This window comes from Capsicum annuum, chromosome 4, assembly GCF_002878395.1.
Source record: "Capsicum annuum cultivar UCD-10X-F1 chromosome 4, UCD10Xv1.1, whole genome shotgun sequence".
NCBI classification, from domain to species: domain Eukaryota; kingdom Viridiplantae; phylum Streptophyta; class Magnoliopsida; order Solanales; family Solanaceae; genus Capsicum; species Capsicum annuum.
The window spans coordinates 1,142,502-1,159,429 of NC_061114.1; the positions used below are offsets into that span (position 1 = coordinate 1,142,502).

At 42.9% G+C, this 16,928-nt stretch overlaps 1 protein-coding gene across 1 annotated transcript; it reads left to right on the forward strand.

The window, feature by feature from the left end:
- The first annotated feature begins 6 nt into the window (after positions 1-6).
- Positions 7-9,740, forward strand: LOC107868462 (magnesium transporter MRS2-I). The gene is made up of 12 exons (XM_047410496.1): positions 7-82; positions 583-633; positions 2,075-2,104; positions 4,290-4,440; positions 4,587-4,708; positions 5,244-5,318; positions 7,723-7,947; positions 8,285-8,329; positions 8,881-8,925; positions 9,010-9,039; positions 9,186-9,305; positions 9,419-9,740. Exons 4-12 carry the CDS (start codon positions 4,362-4,364, stop codon positions 9,503-9,505), a joined length of 828 nt encoding a protein of 275 aa, XP_047266452.1. The 5' UTR covers positions 7-82; positions 583-633; positions 2,075-2,104; positions 4,290-4,361; the 3' UTR covers positions 9,506-9,740.
- Positions 9,741-16,928: the final 7,188 nt, after the last annotated feature.

The following is a 16,928-nucleotide window of genomic DNA, read 5'->3' on the forward strand; positions in this document are numbered from 1 at the left end:
TGATCTTAGGATTATTGATCCATTGCTTTCGTATCCCTCTGTGATTTTGGGACGCGAAAGAGCTATTGTTCTTAATTTAGAGGTGATATTTTGAATGTTACATGTACAATTATTGTATTGTTTTGTTGTAGTTGCTTGTTCTGTTACTATCTGAATTTTTTTTTGTTATTAGCTGAATTGTTTGTGCTTCCGTTACCTGTTTGATATGTTGTTGTTGTTGTAGAATCCTCAATTGTTGAGTAATTTTGTCAAAACTGAGCAAAGTGAAAATTGAGATCGGAGTTGGTTGAATGTTCTATCCAATTGTCGTATTGTTTTATTGTAGTTGTTTGTTCTGTTACTATTTGTTGTTTTTTTGTTTTTGCTATTATGTTGATTACTTCTTTGATATGTTGTTGTTGTAGAATCCCCGATTATTGAGTAATTTGTTGAAACTGAGCTAAGTGAAAATTGAGAATTTGGAGTTGATTGAATGTTATATCCAATCATCGTATTGTTTAGTTATAGTTGTTTTTTCTGTTATTATTTGTTGTTTTTTTGTGCTTTCGTTAGTTGTTTGATATATTGTTGTTGTTGTTGTAGAATCCTCGATTGTTGAGTTGGTTGAAATTGAGCAAAGCGAGTAATTTAGAGGTAATTGAATCGAACATGTAATTGTGTGTTGAGCTGAGGGTGTATCGGAAATATGTAATTGAATAGAACTTAGATGTTGATAAGTATGAGATTATACATTGTGTACAAATTCATGCTCGTGATCTTCGGATTATTGATCCATTGCTTTCGTATCCCTCCGCGATTTTGGGACGTGAAAGAGCTGTTGTTCTTAATTTAGAGGTGATTTTTTGAAAGTTATATGTACAATTATTGTATTGTTTTGTTCTGTTACTATTTGTTGTTTTTTGTTATTACTTGAATTTGTTTGTTCATTGATATGTTGTTGTAGAATCCTCAATTGTTGAGTAAATTGTCGAAAGGTAGTAATAGAAACAAAAGGTAGTAATAGAAACGAAAGGTTGTAACTGCCCAATTATTGAAAAATGGTTGAAATTGAGCAAAATGAAATTTAAGAATTCATATCTTGAGCTGAGGGTCTATCAATAACAATCTCTTTACCTTTGAGGTAGGGGTAAGGTCTTCCCAGGCAATACCCTTTTCAGACCTCACTTATGCGATTGATTAGGCATGTTGTTGTTGTAGAATGCTCAATAGAATGCCCAATTATTGAGTAATGAGTTGAAATTGAGCAAAATTAATATTGAGAATTCATATCTTGAGCTGAGGGTCTATCAGAGAAAGCCTCTCTACATCTGAAGTAGAGGTAAGGTTTGCGTACACTCTTCCATTTTGAGACCGTACTTGTGGGATTACACTAGGTATGTTGTTGTAGAATCCCCAATTATTAAGTAATGGGTCAAAATTAAGCAAAATGAAAATTGAGAATTCATAACTAAGGTTTGCGTGCACTCTACCCTACCCAGACCCTACTTATGGAATTATACTGGGCATGTTGTTGTAGTTATAGAAGAATGCCTAATTATCTAATAATGGATTGAAATCGATCAAAATAAAGCCATGGTTTTCTTACATTCTACCCTCCCCAGACTCCACTTGTGGGATTACACTAGGTATGTTGTTGTAAACTCCCCAATTATTGAGTAAGGGGTCGAAATTGAGTGAAATGAACATTGATAATTCATAAAGCCTTCCTCTATTAAGGTCAACGTACACTCTACCCTCCCTAAACCCTACTTATGGGATTATACTGGGTATGTTGTTGTAGAATCCCAATTATCGAGTAATGGGTCGAAATTGAGCAAGATGAAAATTAAGAATTCATAAAGCCGTCCTCAATTTTGTCCGATTTTTCATTGAGATGTAGTTTATGGGAATGGGTGCACTGCGTGTTTGGAGATGATATGCTAATTTTTTGAATTTTTTTTTTTTTCATTAAATACCTATATCTGTTTTTGTAGTTTGTTTTTTGCTTGACAATTTATATTTTGCTTTCAATTTTCATTTTCAAGTGCTTTGTTTACTAATAAATGCAATTTTCGTTCTATGTGATTAAGGGCAGCATATCAAGGCTATTATTACATCTGAAGAGGTAATTTTATGTTCTTTTTTCGCAAGCTTCTTGTTTACTGAACTTTTCTTTTACAAAGTTTTGAATTTCTGTTAAATTATATTTATGTAGTCTATAGAATTGCATTTTCTTGTACTTCCGAAGTCAAGATGCAGCTAACCATGTCTTGCCATTTCACTTGTAGTGTAACTGCTTTGCTATGCTATTAATTTTGCTTATGATAGTTGTGCCAACAGTTTCACTCTACTAAGGTGATAGCATTTGTGTGTTGCAAAATCTTATTATTGACTTTCTGAAATTAGGAGTTAAGACTACTATTGCTAGGGTAGAAAGACTGGATATGACAATTTGTCTATAATCATTTGTCGTCTAGATGGCAGGGCTCACTTCTATTTTTCTGCCAAGTGAGAAAATGCTACCTTTTCCTTTCTCCTCTTGGAGCCCGTTCATAAGGACATGAACTTATTTAAAAATACTCAGACATGTAACTATCTATTGTATGTGCTATCTTTTAGAAAAGGATGACATAATATCAGGCTATTTTTACGTTTTATTGAAGTTGTGATAAGAGTTAGCTTCTGAAATATGTTAGTAGGTCTTTGTGTATGACATGCCAAAATCTTTCACTGAGAAATCACCAGGTCTTTTTGACTTAGCTACGTGTTTGGTAAACACCCAAATTGCATATAAGAGCACTTTTGATTTGACCAAGATTTTTATTATTTTATCCTTAATATCTTTAATTCTCAAAATACCTTTTCCAGAATAAAACTCCCAACTTTCTCTCCTTTGTATTCATTGTTTACCTTTTCTTACAAGGATACTATTAAAATTGTAAATTTTTTTGTAAAAATTTTGAAGGATATTATAGTTATTTTACCAAAGGAGCAACTTATCACCACTTTTTAACCCATCATATTAATTGCTATTATCAATCTTAGCGCTTCTATTCAAACATGTAACTGCTTTTCTATAAAATCAATTTCATCACTTAAAAAATGTTTTCCAACACTTTAAGTTTATCAACTATTTACAAACAACTAACCCAGTTAGATTCTTAATCAGGATTTATCATGATTGCAAGTAGGATTAGAATTCCTGCAGTTTCCATATTTCGCTGAATTCAAATTAACATCAATGAGTACAGTGAACTTTATTTTAATCACATGAATGAGATGTCATTTAGAATTAAATAGACATATGGAGTTTTCTCTGCTAAATCTTTCTATGGGAAAACTCCTAAATAGAGAGGAGGTTGTGTTTCCATGTGCAGTTTGGATAGCACTGGTGCCAAGGAAGGTGTGTTTTTAATCTTGGCTAGCATCTAGAGGGTTGATTTTGACGGCGGAAAATCTTAGAAAGCGAAAGGTTTTTTGTGTTAGTTGGTGTTACATGTGTAAGGAGACAGGGGGCTATGTTGCTTGGACTCGTCAAAAATGTCAATGAGTGCGTGTCGGATTCACCAAAATTAATGTATTTTTGAAGAATTCGACACGGGTGCGGCATAAAAAATGAAGAGTCTGCGCAACTTAGGACAAGGGAAGTAGTGGATCATCTTCTCATTCATTGTGTCTTTACTATGAGATTATGGTTGGATATGCCGTGGTGGGTTGGAGTTTCTTGGGTAATGCCAAAAAGTGTGAAAAATTTAATATTTTGTTGGAGAAGCGGGAATAGGAGGAGACGACGTAGGGCATGAAAATTGGTCCCTCTTGCATTGATGTGGGTTATTTGGAAAGAGCAAAATAGGAGAGCCTATGAGTGGGTAGAGTCGAGTTTTTCCGAGGTGAGGAATAGCCTCCTGTCACTTATTTTCTTTTGGTGCACCCATAAAATTCCCCATTGTATAGAAGAATCGGGGAACTTTGTAGAGAATCAGATTTTGAAGATTCTTTACCTTTTGGTTTTTCCATTGTATATGGCCAACTCGTCCTTGTTTATGAATGAAATATACACTTACTTTATCAATAATAAAAAAAAAGAGCGCTATTCGGTTCTATCATTTTGATTTGATCCAATACCCTTGGCTCCCAAGCATTATATTTGAGGTGAGGAGAAAAAATACATATATCTTTACTATGCTGGGTTATTGAAATTCCATGTGGGCAGTTGCCAGTTAGATCTTGTTATTGTGGATATTCACATCAACTTCTACACTTCAACAACTTTCGTTTATAACATCAGCCCCAAATTTTCTATTGGACAGGTTCTTCTTCGGGATCCATCGGACGAAAATGTTACTCCTGTTGTTGAGGAACTTAGAAGGCGACTGAAACCAATGAATGCAAATCGTGAAGACCAGAGAGAGGAAAAAGATTCAAATGTTCAGCAGGATATTGAAGCAACTGAAGAAGATGGTTTTCCTCTTTATCATTCTCAATTTTCTGTACTTGTCGATTTCTCACATTGGACTTTCGAGCTCATGCTTCTCATTTCTTTTGGTATTTCTCACGTTCTTTTAGTGAGTATGTTGACACTTTTTCTTGTGCCCAACACAATGCAGAGTCTCCATTTGAATTTCGAGCTTTAGAGGTTGCTTTGGAAGCCATCTGTAGTTACCTTGCTGCACGCACATTAGAATTGGAAACTGCTGTTTACCCTGCTTTGGATATGTTAACATCGAAGGTATGTATATGAAACTTTAATCTGTTTAGTGTTTACATTGCTATGTTTGCATTATAAATATGCTAAAGGATATAGCTCCTCCATCTCTAGAAAAAAACCAATCCTTCTGCCGACATTCTTATCTTTCCTTGTTTATCCTTAATATCCGTCTATATGTCAATTCATGACTCACAATCCTTAACTGTTCCACACTAGCACACAATTATTTGTGTGTATATGCTGGAAACCTTCTACCTCAACTATCACGTTTTTTGTTTGTTTATGTTAACTAAGATCGTAGCTTACATACCAGCTACTAACATCAACAAGTTTGGGGTTGTGCTGCTTTTTGAAAGTTCAGCATGTTTCTTTTCATGTTAAGAATCTTAAGATTCTTTCTTTCTGTGGTTCGGTTCCGTTTTCCTGATCCTCCACCCATAATCCCCTGCATGCACCTATATGTGGATGTCTCTGTATCTGCAATTCTTGAAGGTTGATTGCTAGAATCTTATCTATCCTTTGTGTGGTAATTTTTTCAAAATAATTTTTAATGCAGATTAGTAGCCGTAATCTGGATAGAGTGCGGAAATTAAAGAGTCAAATGACGAGGTTGACTGCTCGTGTACAAAAGGTTAGAACCTATATTTTAAGTGACAGTGACATTAACTTATTTATTTATTTTTTCGTTCTCATTTGTTTGTTTTAACAGGCTGAACAACATTTAAATCCTTTGAACTTTTTCTTCTTCAGATTGTTGAGGATATTTTGTTGAAAGAGGCATATTTTATAACAACATACCCAGTCTATTCCCACAAAGTGGGTCTAGGGAGGGTAGAGTGTACATAAATCTACCTTAGAGGTGAGGCAGTGAGAGAGGTTGTTTCTGATCGACTCCAGGCTCAAGATAGAAACAATCGTGATAGGAGTACAAGAAACAGTAGTAACAGAGCAAAACTACCACTAAATAATTTCAATCGATCTACCTGGAACAACATACATCAGCAAAATTACAAGTGTAGCACTACGAGTACTACTACGGACAGCAAGATGAATCACTCCTACCTACTATCATGGACACACTCCTACACACTAACCTTCTACCCTAATCTGCGTCTTGCACACCTTTCTATCTAGGCTCATATCATTGGTAAGTTGTAACCACTCCATGTCCTGTCTAATCAACTCACCGCAATATTTCTTTGGTCTACCTTTACCTCTCCTCAAACCATCCATACCCAATCTCTCACACCTTCGCACCGGGGCATCCATGCATCTCCACATCACATATCCAAACCAGCCTAACCTCACTTTCTACATCTTGTCTTCCACTAAAGTCACTTTCACCTTGTCTCGGATATCCTCATTCCTAATCCTAGCTATCCTCGTTAACCTATGCATCCATCACATCATCCTCATGAGAAGCATCCTCTTTTCCACGTTAACCATCTTCGGGATTTAGTCCCCATTCTATCTCACCTTTCAGTCTTGCTCATTTAAGATGATTTCTGAGCTCTCTTTCTTCTTCAGTTTGAATCCAATCTCCATAGTCATTTTTGACTTCCATGAAAACATTTTGGATCCATAACTGTAGTGGGAGACCTGCGAGCCTGATACACACACGATTGATATCTGCAGCTTCGACAGAGAGCCTAGTGTTGGCGACCACCATTGAAGATTAAACTCGTGAAGTTTGCAATACCACTTCCCTTTTGGAACATGGTTTGATGTTGTCTTCAACAAGAATTCTAGGAGGAAAGGTTTTGTCCCATCTAATAAATGCTAATACAGTGTGCCTGCTTTCAAGTGCTACTAGCCCAACGATGGATCTCTGAAATCCCAAGTGGAATTCTGCCCACCATGTTCTTAGAGAGTTCATTTTGGGAAGTGCAGACTCCACCAGCAATGCTGATGATAGCTGATGATACCACCTTTCTCCTTAACAGTGGCCTCAGTCATTTCTACATCCATTTATTCCTTGTGACTCTGTCCGAGTAGAGGAGTTTTTCCACTGTACTCCTGGGAACACTTGTTACTGCCTTCTGGCATTCGATATTAATGAAGTGAGATTTTAACTGCAATGTTCATCCACCCCGCATTAAATTGCATTTTTGGGACAGACTGATCTTCTCTTACTTCGTGCCTTACCTTGCATTCGTATAATATTTATATAGACGCCCATGATTGATGTAGTTTCTCGAGCAGAAGAACTGATCTTGGAACTACATCTTCTTAGAGAGAGTTACCCTTTACCTTCGAGGCTTCCTTTAGTGGATAGCATAATCACTCCATCGTTGTCTGGCTGAAAAAAATTCTTCTGATCATGTTTCAATCTTGTTCAGTTCAGTTATCCCATACCTCTGCTCTTGATTATTTCTAGTAATATCTTATGATTTGCAACCTTCATTGTAGTAAATTGCATTGTGATCCATCTTGACTAAGTTTGTCCTTCAGTGCTTTTGAAGAATACTACTTCTGGCCAGGGTCACTGGAAAGTCCCTCTGAAGACTTACTAGAAGGATTAGGAGGTGTTAACCTCGGGAAAGGTGCCTGGGAGCGTATTGGTTTTTATGCACATTTTATGTTGTGCATTTTTTTCTTAGTCATATTTTTGTTTTGTTTCTTGAATCAGAATTTAGGTACCTGAGCAAAAAGGCCACAACAGTTGGAAAACAGTTCCAGCAGGCACTTAACGGACTGTTTTGGATAGAAAAATTCTCCGAATTTTATTCGGCCAAAGGAAAAATGTAATTAGCCTAAATATAGACGTATTTCTTCGCTTTATTAAGCAAACTGTTCCTTGTAAAGGATGTAACCGGCCTCCTTCAGTTGCTCAATGCACCAGACAGTTTGTAATGCCATTATAGCTCTTTCTAGAGCTCTTTTGATATCATAAAATCTTTTCTTATCCCTCCAAAAATGAGAATATATCAGCAGTACAATGTCAACTCTCCCACCTGCTCTTGCTATCCTTTGTCACGATATGCACTGAACAGTCATTAACTCATTGTTTTGCTTATTTATGTACTTCATTGCAGGTGAGAGATGAGCTCGAGCAACTTCTGGACGATGATGATGACATGGCTGACCTTTATTTGTCCAGAAAATTAGCTGGTGCATCACCTGTAAGTGGATCAGGTGCAGCCAGTTGGTTTCTTGTCTCACCTACCATTGGCTCAAAAATTTCCAGGGCTAGTAGAGCAAGTGTTGCAACAGTTAGGGGGGATGAGAATGATGTTGAAGAACTTGAAATGTTATTGGAGGTAAACTTCTTATAATGCCATCATTCTTAAACCTAAGATAAGGAAATGTCGGGAAGGTGGAAACAAGACCAGATATAATTTGATCATTATGAACAAACCCAAAATCTTTATAGATAGAGCCAATAATTAATTCCCAACCGCGGGGTGAATGGAATCCGATACATAAATCAGTTAATAAAAGAAAAGAAAAAGCTTTTACTGTGTCACTTACGTTATATAGGAATTCCTGAGCCCAAGAGTTAAGAATAACAAGTTTTTCATTACCCAAAATTGAAGAAAAAAAGAAACAATCTTCTGTTGAGCCAGACTTACAAATAAGTGGTTCTCTTTCTTGCAGGCTTACTTCATGCAGATTGATGGCACATTTAATAAACTAACTACGGTATGCCAGTTTTTCCTCTGTAGAGTAATGTGAAGTTGGATATTTAAGCTGGCAAAACCTTTTTAAGAACCTTCGATGGAGTTCCAAGTTTGACAGTCTCTTTAAATTTGGTTAATGTGCCACTATAGTAGAAATATCATATTATTTTAGTGTTGTATGCTTTCCTCTGAAATTCCTTTGGAAGTGATTGAATAGTGTACTTGAGCAAATAATCCAGTCCTTCACCCTTCCCTTTCCCCCTCAGATATTTTTCATCATTATTGCCTACCTTTTCTCTTGGATAGCATTGTGTGTTTGATTATCAGGCCTTGAGTGATCCGTGTCTTCCGTACAATTCCAATCTGTGGTGCTTTTTTCTTGTTTTGCCATTTTCATTGTTATCAATTTATTTTCTGCTTTTGTCTTTTTGATTAATGTTTGACAGATCCGCTTGATAAAAATGATATTTTGACAGATCCATTTAACCCCTCTTCGCAATGCTCTTCAATCTTCAATACTGATGTTCATTGTTTTTCAATTTCCAGTTAATATCTGTGTATTTTAATTTGCAGCTACGAGAATATATTGACAACACAGAAGATTACATAAACATTCAGGTAGTTGAAATGACAATATAATGTTCATTTTGATATGATTAATCTGAATAGGTTATGACGTAAAACTCATGTTTCTTATTTCAGCTGGACAATCATCGAAATCAGCTCATTCAGGTGCTCTTCGTTGGCATATCTAAATAGCCTACCTCTCTTTTACTATCAGTTTTTTTTTCGTTCTGTGTTATTGATCGACAATCTCGATCAAACTCAGAGACGACAGTTTTCTCTATGTTCATGAGCTTTTGTCATGCTGGCTGCAGTTAGAACTCTTCCTCAGTTCAGGAACAGTGTGTTTGTCTATCTACTCTTTGATTGCTGGGATTTTTGGGATGAACATTCCATATTCTTGGAATGAAGGACATGGTTACATGTTTAAATGGGTAAGTTTGGCATCTCTTATTGCTGACCAGCTATAATATTGTTGTCGGAGTACCACACCTTTAGGGGAAAACAAACTAGCTACTTGGCTGATAGTTTGTTTAATGTTGTGCAGGTGGTAGCCGTTAGTGGCATCATCTGCAGCGTGCTTTTCATACTTATAATCTCTTATGCCCGCTTCAAAGGGCTTGTTGGATCGTGAGTTTAGGCTATTGAGTAAAGGCAGATCCGACAGCGCCCAGAAGCTTTTGCCGGCACACTTGATGGCTCATACGGTACCATAATTTTTGTTTTTTTTTGCAAAGTCAAGACAGTTCCTCACCCTTTTGGACAACACAAGTTTGACATTTGCTGCAGGGCTTTACCCTGTCATATTCCTGTAATATATGATAACTACCCTATTTTAAAGTAAAGAAAAGAAAATAATTGCTTTGCAATGACTTCTTGTTCTTTTAACTTCTTGTGTGAAGGATGGATAGATTGCTATGCTCGTGGTTTGGTACATTGGATAAGAAAAATAATACCGACATAAAGCTTGGGTTAATTTTATTCCTGTTTGGTATGAGGTATTAACTAATGTTGGGACGATTTTATCCCACCATTTCTAAGAGAAAGGTGGGATGACATAGTCCTATTGGATATCCCCCATCATGGGATATCGATATCTATATATATATACTGAACATTTCAGAAAAATCATGGACAACTACAATGAAGAGCCTCGAAATTTTAAATTCCTATTCGGGCCTTAAAAATTTCTAATTAAGCAACGTATGCCCTGAAAAGAACACTATCATTTACTAGGTCCTTACGGATGAAACCATAAAATTTGAGGTCAAATAGTTTAGGTCATATAATTTGAAAAAGCCATGGACTAATACGCATGAAAAACATTGAAAATCCTAAATTTTGTTTTAGGGCCTTAACAATCATAAATGAACAACATACGCCCTGAGAAAACATTCATTATCATTTACCAGGTCTTCAAGAATGTACCTATAAAATTTGAGGTCAAACAATCCTGATCGAATATATTATGAAAAAGCCATGAACTAATCAAACGCATCAAGCCTCGGAAGTCCTAAATTTTGTGGCCCACACTCCCTTGCTCCTCAGCCTATCGGGAGCCTCTGATCGATTTTCGATTCATAACACGCCTGGGCCCCGGGCACACCCCCAGAATTGTGGGTTATAGCACATCAATTTGATTCGAAAACGGTTCGTTCGCATCATTTCGCGTGTTTGACCAAGGTCAAATGAGCCAACCAAGTACCAACCATGCCGACCAACACTACCCCTCCTCAGCCTGTCTGGGAGCCCACCCGTCGATTTTTGACCCATAACACGCCCGGGCCAAGGGCACACCCCCAAAACCGTGGGCTATAACACGTTGACTTGGCCCGAAGACGGTCTGCTCGTCGACGACCTCAATAGGCTGCTCCCCAGCCTGCTTGGGGTAGTAAGCGATTTTTGGCCAAAATCACGCCCAGGCCTCAGACCCACCCCAAAAATCGTGGGTTATAGCACACTGATTTGGCCCGAAAATGATCAGTTCGCACCGTTTCACCCGTTTGACCACCCAAACCACCCCGACGAACCCAAAGGCCCACGCTAGGACTCTACCCAGCCAGCCTAGGCGACCCGATCGATTTTCGATCAAAATAACGTCCAGGCCATGAACCTACCCCAAAAACCGTGGGCTATAGCAAACTGATTTGGGCTGAAAACGGCCCGTTTAACCAACCTAAACCACCCCGACGACCCCAAAGGCCTACACTAGGCTGCTTCTCAACTTGCCTGGGGAAGCCCGATTGATTTTCGACCAAAATCATGCCAGGCCCCCCGGCCCACCTTGAAAATAGTTTGCTATAGCAAACCGATTTGGTCCAAAAATGACTCGTTCACGCCGTTTTGCCCTTTTGACAACCCAAACCGCCCCGACGACTCCAAAGGCCCACACTAGGCTGCTCCTCAGCCTGCCTGGGGTAACCCAGTCAATTTTCGGCCAAAATTGCACCCGGCATTGTGGGTTATAACACGCCGATTAGTCCCGAAAATAGCCTGTTCGCACCGTTTCGCCCGTTTGACCACCCAAAATACCCCGACGACGCCAAAGGCCAGCACTAGGATGCTCCCTAGCCTGCCTAGGGAAGACCATCGATTTTCAACCAAAATCATGCCCCGGCCCCGGGCCCACCCCAAAAATCGTGGGCTATAGAACACTGATTTGGCCCAAAATTAGGCCCGTTCGCGTCGTTTTGCCCGTTTGACCACCCAAACCGCCCCGATGATCCCAAAGGCTCAAATTAGGCCGCTCCTCAGCCTAACTAGGGTAGCCCGATCGATTTTCAGCCAAAATCATGCTCGAGCCGCGAGCCCACCCTAAAAATTGTGGGCTATAGCACGTTGATTTGGCCCAAAAATGATCCGTTCACGCCGTTTTGCCCGTTTGACCATCCAAATCGCCCGACTAACCCAAAGGCCCATACTAGGCCGCTTCTCAGCTTGCATAGGGTAGCTTGGTCAATTTTTGGCCAAAATCACTCCCGAACCTCAGGCCCACCCCCAAAATCATGGGATATAGCACACCAATTTGGCAAATAAATGATATGTTCGCGCTGTTTCGCCCGTTTGACCACCCAAACCATCTCGACGATCCCAAAGGCCTACTAGGCCGCTCCCCAACCTTCTTGAGGTAGCCCGGTCAATTTTCAACCAAAATCATGCTCGATTCCCGGCCCCACCCTAAAAATCATTTGCTATAGCACATTAATTTGGCCCCAAAATGGCCCGTTCGCGTCGTTTCAACTATTTGACCATCCAAACCGCCCTGACGACCCCAAAGGTCCACACTAGGTTGCACCCCAGTCTGCCTGGGCCAGACCGATCAATTTTTTGCCAAAATAATGCCAGACCCTGGGCCTACCTCCAAAACCATGGGTTATAGCACACCAATTTGGCTCAAAACATTCCGTTCGCGACATTTCGCTCGTTTGACGCCCCAAGCAGTCCCGATGACCCAAAGGCCCATACTAGGCCGCTCCCCAGCATGCCTGGGGAAACTCGATTAATTTTCAACCAAAATCATGCCCGGGCTCCGGGCCTACCTCAAAAATCGTGGTCTATTTGGCCCGTTATCACTGTTTCGTCTGTTTGACCACCAAAACTGCCCCGACGACCCCAAAAGCCCAAACTAGGCCCCTCCCTAGCCTGCTTCGGGCAGCTCAGTCAATTTTTGGCCAAAAATCACGCCCGATCCCTGGGCCCATCCCAAAAACCATAGGCTATAGCACATCGATTTGACTCAAAAATGGCTCGTTCGTGCAGTTTCACCTGTTTGAGCACCCAAAGCGCCTCGATGACCCAAAAGCCCATACTAGGTTGCTCCCCAACCTTCCTGGGGCAACTAAGTCAATTTTCGGCTAAAATCACGCTCGAGCCCTGGGCCCACCCTAAAAACTATGGACTATAGCACACTAATTTGACACAAAAATAACCCGTTCACGCTTTTTCACCCGTTTAACCACCAAAACCAACAGGCAAAATAGCGTGAACGAGCCATTTTAGCGCCAAATCGATATGCTATAGCCTACGATTTTTGGGGTGGACCTGGGGTTCGAGCGTGATTTTGGTCAAAAATCGACCGGGCTTTCCCAGGCAAGCTAGGGAGCAGCCTAGTGTGGGCCATTTTGGTTTCCTAGGCAGTTTGGTTGGTCAAACTGGTGAAACTATGCGAACGGGCCATTTTTGGGCCAAATTGGTGTGCTATAACCCACGGTTTTTGGGGTGGGCTCGGGGATCGAGCTTGATTTTGGCTGAAAATCGATTGGGCTGCCCCAGGCAGGTAGGGGAGCGGCCTAGTGTTGGCAATTTTATTTTTTTGGGCGGTTTGGTTGGTCAAACGGGCGAAACGGTGTGAGCGGGGTATTTTGGGGCCAAATTGATGTGCTATAACCCACGGTTTTGGGTTGGGCCCAGGGTCCTGGGGTATCGTTGGTCAAAAATCGACCTGGGCGTGCCAGGTAGACTGAAGAGTGTCCAAGTATTACCTGTTTGCGTGGGCGTGGCTATTTGGCTGGTCAAACGGGAGAAACGACGCGAACGGGGCATTTTGGGGCCAAATCGGTGTGCTATAGCCCATGGTTTTAGGGGTGGGCCTGGGGTCTATGGGTGCAGTGTGCCTAAAATTGACCTGAGCGTGACAGGGAGGCTGAGGAACGTCCTAGTATTTTACGTTTGTGAGGGTGGGGCTATTTGGTTGGTTAAATGGGAGAAACAGCACGAAGGGGGTATTTTGGGGCCAAATCGGTGTGCTATAACCCACGATTTTTGGGGAGGGCCCGGTTCAAGAGGTGTCGTGGGCCGAAAATCAACCTGGGCGTGCCAAGAGGCTGAGGAGCATCCTAGTGTTGTCCGCTTGTTTGGGCGGGGCCATTTGGTTTGTAAAATAGGCAAAACGGCGCGAACTTGGCATTTTAGGGCCAAATCGGTGTGCTATAGCCTACGGTTCTATGGGTGGCCACAGGGTCCGGGGGTGCCGTGGCCTGAAAATCGACCTGGGTATTTCAGGGAAGCTGGGGAGTGTCCTAGTATTGCCTGTTTTTGTGGCGGGGATATTTGGTTGGTCAAACAGGCGAAACGATGCGAATGAGGCATTTTGGGGCCAAATCGGTGTGCTATAGCCCACGTTTACGGGGGTGGGCCTGGGGTTCGGGGGTGTCGTATGCCAAAAATTGACCTGGTCGTGCTAGGGAGCCTGATGAGCGTCCTAATATTTCCCATTTGTGTGGGTGAGGCCATTTGGCTTGTTAAACAAATAAAACGGCGTGAACGGGGTATTTTGCAGCCAAATCGGTGTGCTATATAGCCCACAGTTCTGGGGTGGGCCCGGGTCCAGGGGTGCTGTGGGCTGAAAATCAACTTGGGCATACCAAAGAGGCTGAGTAGCGTCCTAATGCTGCCCGTTTGTATGGGAAGGCAATTTGGTCGGTCAAACGGGCGAAACGGCATGAACGGGGCATTTTGGGGCCAAATCAGTATGCTATAGCCCACGGTTCCAGGGGTGGGCCCAGGGTCTAGGGGTGCCGTGCGCTAAAAATCGACCTTGGTATGCCAGGGAGTCTGGGAAGCGTCATAGTGTTTCCCGTTTTTGTGGGCGGGGTAATTTGGTTGGTTAAACGGGCGAAATGGCGTGAATGAGGCATTTTAGGGCCAAATCGGTGTGCTATAGACCACGCTTCTGGGGATGGGCTCGGGGTACGGGGGTTTCGTAAGCCGAAAATCAACTTGGACATGCCAGGGAGGCTGGGAAGGATCCTAGTGTTGCCCGTTTGTGTGGGCATGGTCATTTTGTTAGTCAAACTGGCGAAATGAAGCAAACGTGGCATTTTGGGGCCAAATCGGTGTGCCATAGCCCACGATTCTGGTGGTAGGCCCGAGGTTCGGGAGTGCCGTGGGCCAAAAATTGACCTGGGCGTGTTGGGAAGACTGAGGAGCATCCTAATATTTCCCGTTTGTGTGGGCGGGGCTATTTGGTTGGTTAAAAGGGCAAAACGGTGCGAACGGGGCATTTTGGGGCTAAATCATTCTGCAATAGCCCATAGTTTGCCGTAGGCCGATAATCGACTTGGGCGTGCCAGGGAGGCTGGAAAGCGTCCTAGTGTTGCACGTTTGTGTGGGCAGGGCTATTTGGTTGGTCAAACGGGCGAAACGATGCAAACGAGGCATTTTAGTGCCAAATCAGTGTGCTATAGCCCACAGTTTCGGGGGTGGGACCGGGGTCTGGGGGTGCCTTAGGCCTAAAATCGACCTGGGCCTGCCAGGAAGGCTGGGGAGCATCCTACCGATTTTCATTTTGGGGCTAAATCGGTGTGCTATAGCCCACGATTCCGAGGATAGGCCCGGGGTCTGGGGGTGTCGTGGGCCAAAAATCGACCTGGGTGTCCCAACGAGACTGGGGAGCATCCTAGTATTGCCCCTTTGTGTGGGCGAGGCCATTTGGTTGGTCAAATGGGCAAAACAGCATGAATGGAGTATTTTGAGGCTAAATCAGTGTGATATAGCCCACGGTTCTGGGGTTGGGCCTGGGTCCGGGGGTGCCATTGGCCAAAAATCAACTTGGGCATGCTAGGGAGGCTGGGGAGCATCCTAGTGTTTCTCGTTTGTGTGGGCGAGGTCATTTGGTTAGTCAAATGAGTGAAATGGAGTGAAAGAGGCATTTTGAGGCCAAATCGGTGTGCTATAGCCCACGATTCTGGGGGTGGGCCCGAGGTTCGGGGGTTTCGTGGGCTAAATATCAACCTGGCGTGCCAGGGAGGCTAGGGAGCGTCCTAGTGTTGCCTGTTTGTGTGGGCGGGTCCATTTGGTTGGTTAAATGAGTGAAACAGCGCGGATAGTGCATTTTAGGGCCAAATTGGTGTGCTATAGCCCACGGTTTCGGGGGTCGGCCCGGGGTCCAGGGGTGTCGTGGGTCAAAAATCAACCTGGCCATTCCAGGGAGGCTGGGGAGCGTCCTAGTGATGCCCATTTATGTGTGCGGGGCCATTTAGTTGGTCAAACAGGAAAAACGGTGCGAATGGGGCATTTTAGGGCTAAATCGGTGAGCTATAGTCCACGATTCTGGGGATAGGCCCGGGGACCGGGTGTGCCGTGGGATGAAAATCAACTTGGGCATGCTAGGGAGGCTGCAGAGGGTCCTAGTGTTGTCCTTTTGTGTGGGCGGGGTCATTTGGTTGGGTAAATGAGCAAAACGGCACGAACGGGGCATTTTGGGGACTAATCGATGTGCTATAGCCCACGGTTCCAAGGGTGGACCGGGTGTCCGGAGGTGCCATGGGCTGAAAATTATTCTGGGCGTGCCAGAGAGGCTGGGGAGTATCTGAGTGTTGCTCGTTTGTGTGGGCATGGCCATTTTGTTAGTCAAACGGGCGAAACATAGCAAATGTGGAATTTTGAGGCCAAATCGGTGTGGTATAGCCCACGGTTTCAATGCTGGGCTCGGGGTCCGTCGGTGCCGTGGGCCAAAAATTAACCTGGGCGTGCCGGGAAGAATGAGAAGCGTCTTAATATTTCCCGTTTATGTGGACGGGGCCATTTGGTTGGTTAAAAGGGCAAAACGGCGTAAATGAGGCATTTTGGGGCCAAATCATTCTGCTATAGGCCACAATTTTGGGGGTGGGCCCAAGGTCCGGGGGTTTCGTGGGTATATATTTGACTTGGACGTGCTAGAGAGGCTGGCAAACGTCCTAGTATTGCACGTTTGTGTGGGCGGGACTATTTGGTTGGTCAAAAGGGCGAAACAGCGCGAATGGGGCATTTTGAGGCCAAATCAGTGTGCTATAGCCCACAGTTTTGGGGGTGGGACCGGGGTCTTGGGGTACCGTGGGCCACAAATCGAGTTGGGCATGCCAGGGAGGCTGGGGAACGTCCTAGTGATGCCCGTTTGTATGGGCGGGCCCATTTGGTGGGTCAAATAGGCAAAATAGTGCGAACGGTGCGTTTTGAAACCAAATTGGTATGCTATAGCCCATGGTTCTGGCGGTGGGTCAAGGGGTGTCGTGGTTCAAAAATCGACCAGGGCGAGCAAGGGAGGCTGGGGGCGTCCTAGTGTTGTCCATTTGTGTGGG

What these genes read in the sequence shown, in the direction of transcription:
- LOC107868462 (XM_047410496.1), top strand. Translation starts at nt 4,362, where the DNA reads ATGAATGCAAATCGTGAAGACCAGAGAGAGGAAAAAGATTCAAATGTT. An exon ending in TGGATATGTTAACATCGAAG is followed by an intron (nt 4,709 to 5,243) that starts GTATGTATATGA and finishes TTTTTAATGCAG; the next exon opens with ATTAGTAGCCGTAATCTGGA. An exon ending in TGACTGCTCGTGTACAAAAG is followed by an intron (nt 5,319 to 7,722) that starts GTTAGAACCTAT and finishes ACTTCATTGCAG; the next exon opens with GTGAGAGATGAGCTCGAGCA.